General features: G+C 35.1%; 2 protein-coding genes across 9 annotated transcripts in view; one reads left to right on the top strand and one right to left on the bottom strand.

Moving 5' to 3' along the window:
- Window positions 1-14,595, top strand: part of LOC131803753 (V-type proton ATPase 116 kDa subunit a 1-like) — a 104,466-nt gene that overhangs the window by 14,408 nt on the left and 75,463 nt on the right. For 3 of the 8 annotated variants that reach the window (XM_059125416.1, XM_059125415.1, XM_059125417.1), the window contains exons 5-11: window positions 1,982-2,136; window positions 6,201-6,327; window positions 6,405-7,563; window positions 7,621-7,838; window positions 8,143-8,347; window positions 9,439-9,610; window positions 9,676-10,589. In XM_059125416.1, coding sequence (XP_058981399.1) covers window positions 1,982-2,136; window positions 6,201-6,327; window positions 6,405-7,563; window positions 7,621-7,838; window positions 8,143-8,347; window positions 9,439-9,610; window positions 9,676-9,787 — 2,148 coding nt within the window. In that variant the 3' untranslated portion in view covers window positions 9,788-10,589. Of the gene's footprint in view, window positions 1-1,981; window positions 2,137-3,048; window positions 3,147-3,363; window positions 3,406-6,200; window positions 6,328-6,404; window positions 7,839-8,142; window positions 8,348-9,438; window positions 9,611-9,675; window positions 10,590-14,595 lie in introns of those variants that run through there. The other 5 variants (XM_059125420.1, XM_059125418.1, XM_059125421.1 and 2 more) reach the window with 5 other exon arrangements.
- On the bottom strand, window positions 13,933-14,560 carry LOC101894030 (UDP-N-acetylglucosamine transferase subunit ALG13 homolog). Its single transcript, XM_005182037.4, has one exon. It carries the CDS (start codon window positions 14,469-14,471, stop codon window positions 13,956-13,958), a length of 516 nt encoding a protein of 171 aa, XP_005182094.2. The 5' UTR covers window positions 14,472-14,560; the 3' UTR covers window positions 13,933-13,955.

The raw sequence follows: 14,595 nt of genomic DNA, 5'->3' as shown, positions 1-14,595 counted from the left end.
GATCTAGCGATGTCCGTCCGTCCGTCTGGCTGCCCGGGTCGCACGATAACTCTCGAAGGGAGTATCCGATATGATCCAAACTTGGTACGTTGTAATATTATTGTCAAACTTAGATCAAGTTCAGAGATGGGCAATATCGGTCCACTCCTTCTGGTACCTCCCCCACAAAATATCAATATTTTCAAAGAAATTTACTGCACAGAAAAATAACTTTGTACATCCTAATATTTCTATCACTGCTAGGTCAGATGCGAAAATGGTCAATATTGGTCCACTCCATCAAGTACCTCCCCCACAAACGCTGAAAATTTGAAATAATTATATCTCTTATAAAATGTGATGTAAGAGACCGATTGCCTTTGAATTACACACAGCACAATATTTTTATTAATCCAAAGTCTTGTGTGAAGATGGAATATATCGGCCCACTCCTTCTGGTACCTCCCCAACAAAGCGTGAATTTTTTGAATATTCATGATGATGAAAACACGAAATTAAAATCCGATTCCAGTTAGACTTGGCACATCTCAATATTTCCATCAACGCAAGATCTGTTAAAAATATAGTAGATGTCGGACAATTCCTTGTGGTACCTCCCCCACAAAGGGTCTAGGCTTTAAATAACAAAAACGAACATAAAATCCGAAATAATCATCAGGTTCTCTTCAAATTACACACATCTCAATTGTTTTTTATTAATCCTAGGTCTGGTGTGAAAATGGAATATATCGGTCCACTCCTTTCAGTACCTCCCCAACAAAGGGTCACAATTTCCAATACTTATATCTAATATATAAATATTTCTTTCAAGCAGAAACCTGGAATAAAATTGGATATACAATATTTTATCAGTATTAGATGAAGTATACAAATGGAATACTTCGGTCCGCTATATCTGCCAACTCACGCATATTTCCACATTTTCCAAAAATTTGAATATAATTTGAAATTCGAAGAAATTCAAATTGCAATAGCGTAAAAACTACAAAGCTTATTGTCAAATTGTTGTCAAATGTAACCTTCTTTTTCGTATAGGCTTTGGTTCCAACCAATGTGTATTTACAATGTGACACTGTAAGACCAGTTGTTTTCTTCGTTCTGCGGCCAAAATACATTTTTTATTAAAAAATATTTAATAAATATACGTGTACAACTTTAAATTGAAATATTGAAAATTTTCCCCTTGTTTGATGGAATCCACGCAGAAATACTCTTGACAGCAAGAATAGTTTATGGCCTGATTTCGGCTCCTGTGTGACCTTTTTAAAATGGCCTTGGTTCACATAATTGCTGGTCACCTATGCGCATTACAGGTTATCATCTGTTAACTCTATAAAAAAAATTTATACATAAAATGTAATAGAAATTGTGTTATTTCAGTATTCTACTTCCACAAAAGTTTAGTTTGAATCATGACAGAGATGGGACCAGAAAATATCGTAATATATTTATTAAGAAAATTATTTGATTTGTAATCTTTATCATATTCACAATACCCGCACACAAATACATGTGTATGTATTTTGTTTTAAGCTTTCTCCAAAACAAAGCAAAAAAAAAAAAAGAATAATAATATGCTGTACAGTCGTGCTATATATCCTATCTGGTTAATGCAAACAGTTTTTTTTAGTTAATTTTGTTTTATTAATTTTTTTTTCATGCATACTGATTTTCTTTGGTTAAATGTTATGTTTTATTTTTTTTATCATTTTCGGTTTGTAATCGAAAACAAAAAAACAATTCGTTTATTGTTTATAATGAAATTCCAATGAACGCGGTGCAATTTTAAAATTTGCTATTGCCAACTGTAATCCTGCAATTCGATAATCCCGAATGTTTTGACAACCAAAACGTATTGGTTTTGGCCACCAACCCTCCCTCGCTCGCTCCCTCCCTATCCACCCCGCTTCCCATCCCCAATTAAATCCCACTGCATTGCATTCCCAACAACAACAAAAAATCCAAACGGTTGTGTTGCCAGGCGGTCCCGACAATATCATATAATACAACATCCCACTATAAATCACGACGTTACCGACAGATGGCCGACAATCAAAATGAGGATGAACAGGCTCAGTTACTGGGAGAAGATGCCGGCGTACGGGCCAGCCAACCAGGACAAAATTTAAAATTGGGGTAAATATATTAAAAAAAAAAATCAAATCAACAACTTGACAAATTGCATTTCAAAGAAAATCAGAAATGATGGAAACTGAACAAACAAAGAAAATAATTGAAAACATTACTATTTGAAATTGTGTTACCTTTTTTTTCGTTCATTTTGTAAAATGTTAGTCATATGCTTTGCGCTCTCTCCGTTTGTCTCTCTCTCTCATCATACAGTCATCATGCAACAATAATAATTCTAATCGCTCAGTTTGATTATTCTTATTTTTTTTAACATATATAAATGATATATATGAAAAATGCACATATTTATTACGAACGAACAAAGCCCATTAAAGGGTAATCATATTCCAAGGAATCGTGACCAGATGAAGTTGTTGAATTGTGCTTCTTTCCTTAATTCTATGATTACTTTTGTGGCAACGAGTAGTGACATAGAACCAAGGCTAAAGGCAAAATGTTAACTCATGTGATTACGAATTCCAGGATCTGATATACTAAAAATTTTATTAGCCAAAGAAATGAACAGTCTATAGTGCGGATTTGGTACGCAGTGTATTGGCACTTGGCTTTTAATTTTTTTTTAGAAAGGGATATCCTTAATCATTTCCGGGCTCCATTATTATATCCTTACATTCGAATTTTGAATATACTGGTGGTGGGTTGTTTGAAAAATGACCAAGACATGTGGCAAATGTTTACTCTGGTGGTTATGGTTTATATTACCTACATATGTTATGTCCTTAAATGTTTTGTGTGTATTTTAATTTATTTATGTTTTCAAAAAAACAAAAACAAATCACTAATTCCCCTAGATTTAGTACAAGAAACTAGTTCTAGACATAAATAGCTATTGTGTCACATTATTATTTTTTTGTTTACAATTTTATTTAAAACAAAAAATCCCCATTAATTTGGCAGCAAGAAGGTGGTCTCAATACCACAACCGAATCGATGACACGTGCCTTAATAACCGATGAAGTACGCACTGGTCATTCCATGGGTCCTGTACAATTAGGGTATGTATTTTCCGGCTATTTACCGTTTGCTAGTGCTGTGAGCGTTACTAACAATCAAGAAAAAAGTTGAGGTTAATAACCAAATCAATTGGCCAAAAAATAACAAGTCTCTCAAAATTCCGTACCAAAAAAAAAAAAGAAAATATTTTCTGGTTTTATCAAAATTTCTAAATTGTTTATTTATTTATATATTTTTATGTGTAACTGCTTCCATTAGATTTATGGAAAAATCAAACGAGCGTGAAGACTATTATCCATGGTTGGTACCATCAGCGTTACATTGTTGTATCTATTCAAATGAAAAATGTCCATACATACATACATAAGTCATTTGTCCACCTTTTGTTTTTTTTTTTTTTTAATTTCCATTGTTTGCTAGTTGTCGTGTACTACTATTAATTAAAAATGTGTAGAATGCTGGTCATTCCTCGTTTCCATTTTCAATTGTATTCAGTTAAAACAAAAAACAATCATTTCGTATCAGCATCATATTTTAATATTATGTTCAAAATTTGTGCCACACTATCTTTTCAAAGCTAAAGGTTTTTTGTCATCCATTAAAGTGTATTTGAATGTCTGTCAGAAAAAGAAGAACTTGATTTGAAAATGATCTTTATAAACTTATATATGATTTTTATAAAAATCCTAAACAATTTTAAATCACTTCTGTATCAGTTCTCTTAACTTTCTTGTATCTGTAGAATGTATTTTAAAATTCTTTTCTCTATGGAGTATCTCTAGAGGTATTATGAGTTCATCAAAGTAATATCAAATTTTATATGCATTTTAGAAGAAATTTGAAAGAGGAACCCTTAACTATCTATGGAATATTACTTCAAGGGTCTCATACCAAATTTCATCAGATTTTTAAAAGAAATTTAAATTCTCTTAGATTTGATAATAGTAGATCTGTCTGGTTACCCTAAAATTTGTTACATGTGTTAAAAATGTTTCTAGAAGTCGTCTACACAAATATCTGTAAAAGAGAGCGATTCGAGAGAGAAATGTTGACAGTTCTTGTACTGAACAGCCAAAACGTGTCTAATGGAAATAACGGGTTTAGACCATAGGTCTCTTTGGACCAAATCCGTTCAGCACATTTGGATTCAATCAAGCGATGTCCGTCCATCCGCCTAGCTAGCTGGTGCGCTCAATAACTTTCGAAGGGAGTATCCGATTCGATCCAAACTTGGTACATTCTAATATTATTGTCAAACTTAGATCGAGTTCGGAGATGGGCAATATCGGTCCACTCCTTCTGATACCTCCCAACCAAAATGTCAACATTTTTAAAGGAAATTATTTACTGCACAGAAAGAGAAAGGATAGTCTGATTTTGTACCAACTTTGTAAATCCTAATGTTTGCATCAGTGCTAGGTTAGGTGCGAAAATGGACAATATCGGTCCACTCCATCAAGTAACTCCCCCACAAAGGGTCAAAACTTTGAGTAATTATAAGTCTCATAAAATGTGATTTAAGTGTTCGGTTGTCTTCAAAATACTCGCATCACAATATTTTTATAAACCCAAGGTCTGGTGTGAAGATGGTAGACTCCTTCTGGTACCTCCCCCAGAAAAGGACAAAGATTTGAATAACCAAAACGATTATAGAATCCGAAATAAGCATCCAGTTTTCTTCAAATTACACACATCACAATATTTGAATTAAGCCAAGATCTGGTGTAAAATTGGGGTATATCAATGTACTCCTCCACAAGGGGTCAAAATTTTGAATATTCATGAAGCGCATAAAACACGAAATTAGCATCCGATTTCATTCAGACTTGGCACATTTAAATACTTCCACAAACACAAGATATGTTTAAAAGATGGTAGAGATCGGACCACTTCTTCAGGTACCTCTCCAACATAGGGTTCAAGATTTTTAAAAAACAAAACGCTCAAAAAAATCGAAATAAGCATTCAACTGTCTTCAAATTTCACACATCCAAATATTTTTGCTAACGCAAGATCAGTTGTGAAGATGATATATATCTGCCATCCCCTTCTGTTACCTCGCCCTTAACCAGAAATCGGATATGAATATGTAATTTATAGAAATTTATGATTTAGCATAAAGTTGTATATGAATGTTCGATTTCCTTCAAATTATGCATGTACCAATATTTTTATCTGTATTAGATGAAGTATGAGAATGGAATACTGCGGTCCGCTATATCTGTTACCTCACGCATATTTCCATATTTTCCAAAAAAAATATTTATAAAGTATAGGAAGTAGTCGATAAAGTCCAAATCTGGCACGTTGTAATATTTTTATCAGTCTTAGGTCAGATACGAATTGTTCAATATTAGCCAACTGCTTCGGAACCTCCCCCATAAAGGGTCAACAGTTTGAATAATCATTACTCAAGGCTGGGGGTATAAATCTCTGTCGGCAAGACCGATTTATGTTATATCACTTGTTTTTTGATACATAAAGCGCCAAATCAGAAATGCTCCGCAACAAGCTCAGAAAGCAAAAAAAAAAAAAAAAAACTTACCAAAATCCCCAGCCCCATGCCTCTTTTTGCAAAAGAGAATACAACTACCTTACTCTCTCAGAAAGTTGTCTCAGGAAAATTCCTACATGAAAGACAGACATAGTACTGTAGATTGCTCCAAAAAAATAGGCGTGAAAACAGTAGAAAATATGACGAACTATTTTTTCAATTTCAGGGAACATCAAATTACTGGGTAATGGGCATATTTATGATCTATGTGACGACTCGAATGAAATTTGTTAAACACTTAATTTTATAAATCTTATGTAATCCGTTTTGTTTTTTTCGAACAACTCGCAGGATATCACGTGGGCCTCATATTTCACACAAACTTCTTTTTCACCTCAAAAGTTTTTTATGTATGTTTGTTTGTAATCCTTTTTAAAGTTCCATTCCAATTTTACATCAATCTACGCAATGAGAATAGTAATGTTTTCATCTACTAATGTTTTTTTTTCTAATATTTATCCACACACATACATATATATGTTGATACATCCTCTCCATATGGCATCAACTAATACGTCTTTTATTTTTTTGGAAACAACAGTTTTGTGGCTGGCGTTATATCACGAGAGAAATTGCCGGCTTTTGAGCGTATGTTATGGCGTGCTTGCCGTGGCAATGTTTTCCTAAGACAGGCCATGATTGAATCTCCCCTGGAGGATCCATCAAATGTAAGGATAATAGAATACACATTTGAATCATTATTCTTATTATTTTTTAATAAATTACCCTTTGCTTTGCTTTGCAGGGCGATCAAGTCTACAAGTCGGTGTTCATCATCTTCTTCCAAGGTGATCAATTGAAGACACGTGTCAAGAAGATCTGTGAAGGTTTCCGGGCAACTCTCTATCCCTGTCCCGAGGCACCAGCCGATCGTCGTGAAATGGCAATGGGTGTAATGACACGCATTGAAGATCTTAACACGGTTTTGGGCCAAACTCAAGATCATCGTCACCGTGTTTTGGTGGCAGCTGCTAAAAATTTGAAAAATTGGTTTGTCAAGGTTCGCAAAATCAAGGCCATTTACCATACACTGAACCTCTTCAACTTGGATGTAACACAAAAGTGTTTGATTGCCGAGTGTTGGGTGCCCGTACTGGACATTGAGACCATTCAGCTGGCATTGCGTCGTGGTACCGAGAGATCGGGTTCTTCTGTACCGCCTATTTTGAATCGCATGCAGACATTTGAAAATCCCCCCACCTATAATCGCACCAATAAATTTACCAAAGCTTTTCAGGCTCTAATCGATGCCTATGGTGTGGCCACGTATCGCGAAATGAATCCAGCTCCGTATACCATTATTACGTTCCCGTTTTTGTTTGCCGTGATGTTTGGTGATTTGGGCCATGGTGCCATTATGGCCCTGTTCGGTCTGTGGATGATACGCAAGGAAAAAGGCTTGGCAGCCCAAAAGACGGACAATGAAATTTGGAATATCTTTTTTGGCGGTCGTTACATTATCTTCTTAATGGGTGTATTCTCCATGTATACGGGTCTAATTTACAATGACATCTTTTCGAAATCCCTCAACATATTTGGCTCACATTGGGAGGTGAATTACAACAAGTCGACGGTATTGGAAAATAAATATCTACAATTGAATCCGGAGACAAGCGATTATTTGGGTACACCGTACCCGTTCGGCATGGATCCCATATGGCAGGTGGCCGGAGCCAATAAGATTATATTCCAGAATGCGTACAAAATGAAAATTTCCATTATATTCGGTGTGATCCATATGATCTTTGGTGTCGCCATGTCCTACCACAACCACACCTATTTCAAGAATCGTTTGTCACTGATCTTTGAGTTTATTCCTCAATTGATTTTCTTGTTGTTTTTGTTCTTCTACATGGTTTTGTTGATGTTCATTAAATGGAATCGCTATGCTGCTACCAATAAACGTAAGTTGTGGAGGAATTGTTTTGTGGTTATTTTAATACATGTATTTTTATCTGCAGCACCTTATTCGGCTTCTTGTGCTCCATCGATTTTGATTACATTCATTGACATGGTCTTGTTTAATACTCCGAAACCGGTTCCGGAGGGTTGTGAAGTTTATATGTTTGGCGGCCAGCATTTCTTCCAGGTGGTTTTCGTTCTTGTGGCATTGTCCTGCATTCCTGTTATGCTTTTGGGCAAACCCCTGCAGATAATGAAGCAACGCAAACATGCCAATGTAAGTTCGTGCATATATTTTAAGACATATTTAAGAACTTTCTTCATCACATTTCATGGATCACGCCACTTTTTTTTGTTTTTTAATTCGCACATTCATGTCATTCATTTCTTGAAACAAAAGAGGCAATTTATTAAATCTGCAAAATTTCTTTATCTTTTTTAACATTTCTTAACGTATAACAAATACTTATAGGAAGAGGTTAGTTCTTTGTGGTCCATCACAATATTTTAATAGAATAAATTTTAGAAATCGATCATAAAGTATTTTGTAAAATTGAAAATTTATTTTCTTTATTCTTTAGGTCCAACCTATAACCGGTAGTGATGCCGAAGTTGGCATGTCTAACGGGCAACCAGCTGCCCATGGTGCTGGTGGTCACCACGATGAGGAAGAAATGTCGGAAATATTCATCCATCAAGGAATTCATACCATTGAATATGTCCTCGGCTCAGTCTCACACACTGCATCCTATTTGCGTTTGTGGGCCTTGTCGCTGGCTCATGCCCGTAAGTATTGCACATTTTTCATATTATAACCGTTATTCATCCACACCAGACCTTGGGCCGATAAAAATATTGTGATGTGTGTAATTTGAAGGGAACCCGATGCTTATTTCGGATTTTATGTTCGTTTTTGTTATTAAAAACGTTGATCCTTTGTGGGAGAGGTACCAGGAGGAATGGTCCGATCGCTACCATATTTATAACGGATCTTGTGTTTATGTAAATATTGAGATGCGCCATGTCTGAATGCAATCGGATGTTAATTTGGTGTTTTTAATGAGCTTCATGAGTATTCAAAAATTTTACCCCTTGTGGGGAAGGTATCAGAAAGAGTGGACCGATATATTCCATCTACACACCAGACCTTGGGTTAATGAAAACATTGTGATGTGTGTAATTTGAAGACGATCGGACGCTTACGTCACATTTTATAAGAGTAATAATTATTCAAAATGTTGACCCTTTGTGGGGGAGATACTTGATGGAGTTGACCGATATATTCCATCTTCCCAGCAGACCTTGGGCTTATAAAAATATTGTGAAGTGTGTAATTTAAAGAGAACCGGATGCTTATTTCGGATTTTATGTATGTTTTCCTTATTTAAAACTTTGACCCTTTGTGGGGGAGGTACCAGAAGGAATGGTCCGATCTCTACCATATTTTTAACCGATCTTGCGTTGATGGAAATATTGGGATATACCAAGTCTGAATGGAATCGGATGTTAATTTTATTAACTTGATGATTATTCAACATGTTGACCCTTTGTGGGGGAGGTACTAGAAGGAGTGGACCGGTTTATGGGTTAATAAAAATATTGTGATGTGTGTAACTTGGGTGTTTGGTCTTTTAAATCAGTATTGACTACTAGATCACCGTCCTCTTTAACTGTCTTTTCAATCAGATTTGTTGGGATCAAAGTATAGGTCAGCATATGGAACATTTTACATTGTACACAAATCAAATGGACTCGGATTCAGATATAGATCTTATATAGACATGTGTTGCTTTGGTTACCAAAATGCTTACCAAATTTTTATAATTAAAAGATTTTCATAGCATAAATTATTAGATTTCCTTTTGTGTATGTTTTAGAACTTGCTGAAGTCTTGTGGAACATGGTATTGTCGATTGGCTTGAAACAGGAAGGCTGGTTCGGAGGCATTATGCTGACAATTGTGTTTGCTTTCTGGGCCATTTTGACAGTTGGCATTTTAGTGCTGATGGAAGGTTTATCAGCATTTTTGCATACATTGCGTTTGCATTGGTAAGACAATCTATTGGTGTTTGTATTTATAAAAAATATAAATTAATTTGTTTGTGTCTTTCTAGGGTTGAGTTCCAAAGTAAATTTTACCAAGGAACCGGCTATGCATTCCAACCCTTCTCATTCGATGCCATCATTGAGAATGGCAGTGCTGCCAGTTCAGCAGAAAATGAGTAAATTGAAAAAATTAATAAAAACACCGATAAACAAATAATAATTGAAAGTTAAAACCAATAATTATATTACAACAACTTATACAAGAGCAGTAACTACACACATATATACAACAATATAATATTATTATTAGTATGATATAGCAAACTTTGAGTCTCATATATAATCTTCAAAACAAAAGAAAAACAAATATTCAATGAATTTATTACAAATACATAAAGAAGAATTTATAGTAGCTAAATGAAAACACAAACTCTTTAATGTTAAATGTTTACTTCATAAAATAAAAGATTAAATATCCATCTCTATGGTATCTAGATATATTGTACTCGTAATTATCTTTAACAAAAAAAAAAAAAACAAAAATCACAACAACATCATATATGCATAAAAAATGTCATCCAACAAAATATACATCAGATATTTCCTGTATTGTTTGCAAAATAAATAAATAATAATAATAAACATCATTCTACAACATCCGAACATAAAAAACATAGAAAATTAAACGCATCATACCGCATAGCATGAGATTACTAAGGGTAACTAGTTAAACAATTTACACATACAATATATAATTATAGTCTACTTAAGTGGAACAAGAAAAGTAACGTTTTTCTTCAAAATAGAGAAATTTAATAATAAAAACAAGTTATATAGTTAAAAAGAAATTTCGATATGAAATACAATAACCAAATCAACTACAACTACAACAATCATAATTATTAATTACAATAACAATAACCTTATTAAAATATACCTATTAACAATTCAAATAAAACATTACATTTATTTAATTATCAAACTATACTACTAAATTTATATTAATTATATAATTGTTTCATGACATTGCACGTATGAAATACTTTACCAGTATGTAGTAAATGTTGCTTTCCAAAAAAAAAAAAAAACAAATATTAATATATATATATATGATAAAATGCTTTAATAATATTTAAAATTTAATGAATAACATTGAAATAATTAATAAAATAAAATAAATGCTTGGAATAGTAAATATTCCTTATCAAAGCACAGAAATTGTTGTCGTTTTATTTTTGTAATTTAATTTCAATTAGATGGGATCAGTTGGTATATTTGATGGTCGCTTCAACATCAAAAGAGGACTCAAAGGACGAAATGGTTCCAGACATCAGAGGATACATTATTAAGTATGTTAAGATCTGGCCTCGTATGATTGTTGATCAAGAACTATTTATGTGTCTTATTAGGCAGAAAAATTCTCCCCCATATTTCGGTAATCTATTCAAAATGAGGAGAGAAGAACTAAAACACGAAAATACTTAAAAATTCACTGTTGTCTTAAGGAGACATCTTGAGGGTGAGATGAAAAAACTGCAATTAACTTCAGACTGCTGTAATTTCTAAACCACTCGTGCAACAGCTGTTAAAATTATTCTAGTGACAGCTCATTATTTTGTTTACAAGAAAACAGTTATTCGTGATGGAATTCAAGCGTAATTGGATGATTTCTCTATATTTGGCTAGAAAACCACAAGTGGCTATTGTTAGAGCACTCCAGCATTAAAATGTGAATAAATCTTTTGTGTCTAGTACCATTGTTCGTTACCTTGATACTGGTAGCGTAGCCCGACGTCAAGGAAGTGGACGGAAGAAAACAGCAACATCAGCAGAAATGGTTCGAAAAGTAAAAAAGCGACCTAATCGAGACCCTCGTCGCAGTGGCCGAAAAATGGTTCGTGAGCTGAACATATCGCAATATTCCATTCGGCGAATATTGAAAAATGAGCTCGGAGTAAAGCAATTGAAATTCCAAAAAGTGCAAGAACTTCAACGCAACAGGAAGAAAATAGGCTCAAAAGAGCTAAAGAGTTGCCGAAAGTGGTGAACTGCCGAATTTGGTTTTCTCCGATGAGAAAACATTCGTCGTCCAGTAGTTTGTTAACAAACAAAATGATCGTGTTTACTTGCCAAAGAGGTCAGCTGAAAATGTGCACCTTCGGTTGGCCAACAGGACTCAAGCGACGGCCATGGTGAGGGTGTGGGCCGCCATAACCGCCGATGGTCGCTCTCCGCTCTCGTCGACCATGGCATCCGAATAAATGTCGAATATTCACCCTTATTATGGTTGGCGTTGTCGTAGGCGTTCAAGTGTCGTAGACGTAGTCGTAGGCGTTGTCGTAACTAGAAATTTTTGGTATTATGTACAATTTTCGACTACGTCTTTTTTGTAATAGCAGGGTGCTCTGGAATAATACACATTTTTTGAATTTACGAGCTACCCGGTTAAAAGAAATAAAAGCGTCAGTTGAAATGGTTGAAGTAAAACGATTATTTGTTTAATTAAATATTGAAATATGTTAAGTCCTGGCAATTTTTTTAACTGAGGATAAAGATGAGTATATTCAAAATGATTTAAAATTGAGGCGAAAAATAATGCGGGTTGTTTGTGCTTACAGAGGGAAGCGTACAGACATCCTGGATGACCACATCCTGCTTCTGTTGCGTATTTCGGTGTAGTCTGTTTACCCTTGGAAAAGTCAGTGTGCAGGGATTGTGGTTTTCTTTGTCTTCGCTAATTTCAAACCCTCCAAACAGTTCCTCCTCAGTCTCCAGATCACCAGGTGTTAGACGCTGTTGAATTCCAATTGTTTTTTTCCCTGCATTTACAATTGTCTCTAATTGTAAGAAGCGTGATGCTGCTTCCTCCGTGTCGCTTAAAATGAACTGCTTGAAGGGGCTTCCATCTGTAGCACGACATTCTACCTTGGTATGAACTAGCTTTTTCCTCAATTTGATTTTTTAGTCGGTCCAGACTTTTATCCAGTCCTCGACTGTTCGAACCGGCAGTCCTAGGATATTGAGTTTTGCAATTGGCAAGATCTGGATCATTTCGTCAAATTGTTTCTTTGTTCTGACTATAAATCTAGAAAAAGATGTACATACAAATATTTTTGTACTGTTGATACATACTTCTTATTAAAATCCATTTTGTATATTATTAATTCTTTTGTAATGTCAATTTGGATAAACTTTTGTGTGGTGTCGGCAACAAAATCTCTAACGACTAATTTTGCAGTGTTTGTCGAATTAGAACGCGTCTTGTGGTACGAAAATTGTAACAGAATTTCATACAGAGTTGTAATTTCTCGCATACGACACACATAATACCAATTAGTCGTTACGACACGTCAAATTGCAATTTTCGATACGACTACGCCAGCCGTAATAAGGGTGATTATCTGGAAAATATTCTGGAGGGTGTAGTAAAACCTTGGGCGCGCAAACATTTTGGCCGCAGGCCTTGGACATTCCAACAGGACTCAGCACCATCGCACTCAGCACGCGCCACCCAAGAATGGTTACAAAATGAGGTTCCTTGCTTCATTTCCAGCGCACAATGGCCACCAAAATCTCCGGATATCAATTCGTTGGACTATTGTGTCTGGAGTATTTTAGAAAGCAAGATTGGCACTAAAAAATACTAAAGTGTTGATCACCTCAAGCAATCGCTTCGTTAGGAATGGGCCAAAATACCACAGAGCAACATTTGGGCAGCTTGTGACGGTTTCATTGGCCATTTGAAGGCCATAATTCGTGCCAAACGTGACCAATTCGAGCAAATCTAAACTTATTCTAAAATTTGATGCTATTTCAGAGAAAGGATATTCCGATTTTGCTCGAATTTCGCAAACCCAAATATTTGCATCAGTGCTAGGTCTGGTGCGAAAATGGAAAATATCGGTCCACTCTATCATGTACCTCCCCCCCACAAATTGTCAAAATTTTGAATAATTAACACATCACATTTTGAATAATTAACACATCACTCGAATTACACACATCACAATATTTTTATTAATCCGAGGTCTGATGAGAAGATGGAATATATCGGTCCACTCCTTCTGGTACCACCCCACAAAGGGTTAAAATTTTTTACATCAAGGACATTGGGAGTGAAAGTTTTGTTAGACGAAAAGGGCTTCTTTTCAACTGGATTGGAAATGTATTTTAGGCCTTTCAAATACATCAATTAAGGCGCTACTATTATTATGTGAGATTTGACCAAATCTTCTTTCCTAGTATAATTGATTTATTGAAATAACTTTAAATACAAACATGTTAAAATAATTAAAATTAACTACCTCCCAGGCAATTATATTGCATAGCTTTACATACATATATTTATTTAATTAACTAATAAATTATCCATAAATTCTACAAATTTATCCATATTCTTTCCGGGCTCATAGGTATTCTGTTTGTCCACAAGCACACTTTCCAACGCTGTTTTCAGCTCATTGACAGTACAACACTGCAGATAGCCCTCCTTTTTCATGTGCAGCGCCAATTCCTGTTGATGATTATTCATCAATTGGTCATTGATGACCAAAACGCCCAGTTTGCGGGCAGTTAAAATATCCAAGCAAGTGCCAGCGCCTGCATGTCCCACAACCAAATCTGAATTAATAATGTCCATACGTTTTGGCTCGATTTTAAAATCATACTGTTCCACTTGTATGCCATGTTTTGCTGTTATTGCCGCCTCATCAACTTTGTTACCTTTGCCCACTTGGAGGATCAAATGTTTGCAACCTTTCTTTTTCAGAAACTGCAAAATGTCATCGCTGGTCATTTCCCCGATGAGGGAATCGAACTTTGTGCTGCCCACAGTAACATAGACAGTTGTAATTGGTGGTGTCATTGGGAATGTTTTAATCTTTTCCAAGATTGTCTTGGTCAGTCGTTCTCTGAAATGCGTCGGTTGTTCAGGAGTTGATTGTCGTTGAAAACAAAAATAAAAAACGTCCCAACGAAACGAATATGAA

Source organism: Musca domestica, unplaced genomic scaffold (assembly GCF_030504385.1).
Source record: "Musca domestica strain aabys unplaced genomic scaffold, Musca_domestica.polishedcontigs.V.1.1 33, whole genome shotgun sequence".
NCBI lineage: Eukaryota > Metazoa > Arthropoda > Insecta > Diptera > Muscidae > Musca > Musca domestica.
Note: the sequence above shows the minus strand (reverse complement) of the source record. Positions and strands in the feature narration are given on the sequence as shown.

What these genes read in the sequence shown, in the direction of transcription:
- LOC101894030 (XM_005182037.4), bottom strand. Translation starts at nt 14,471, where the DNA reads ATGACACCACCAATTACAACTGTCTATGTTACTGTGGGCAGCACAAAG.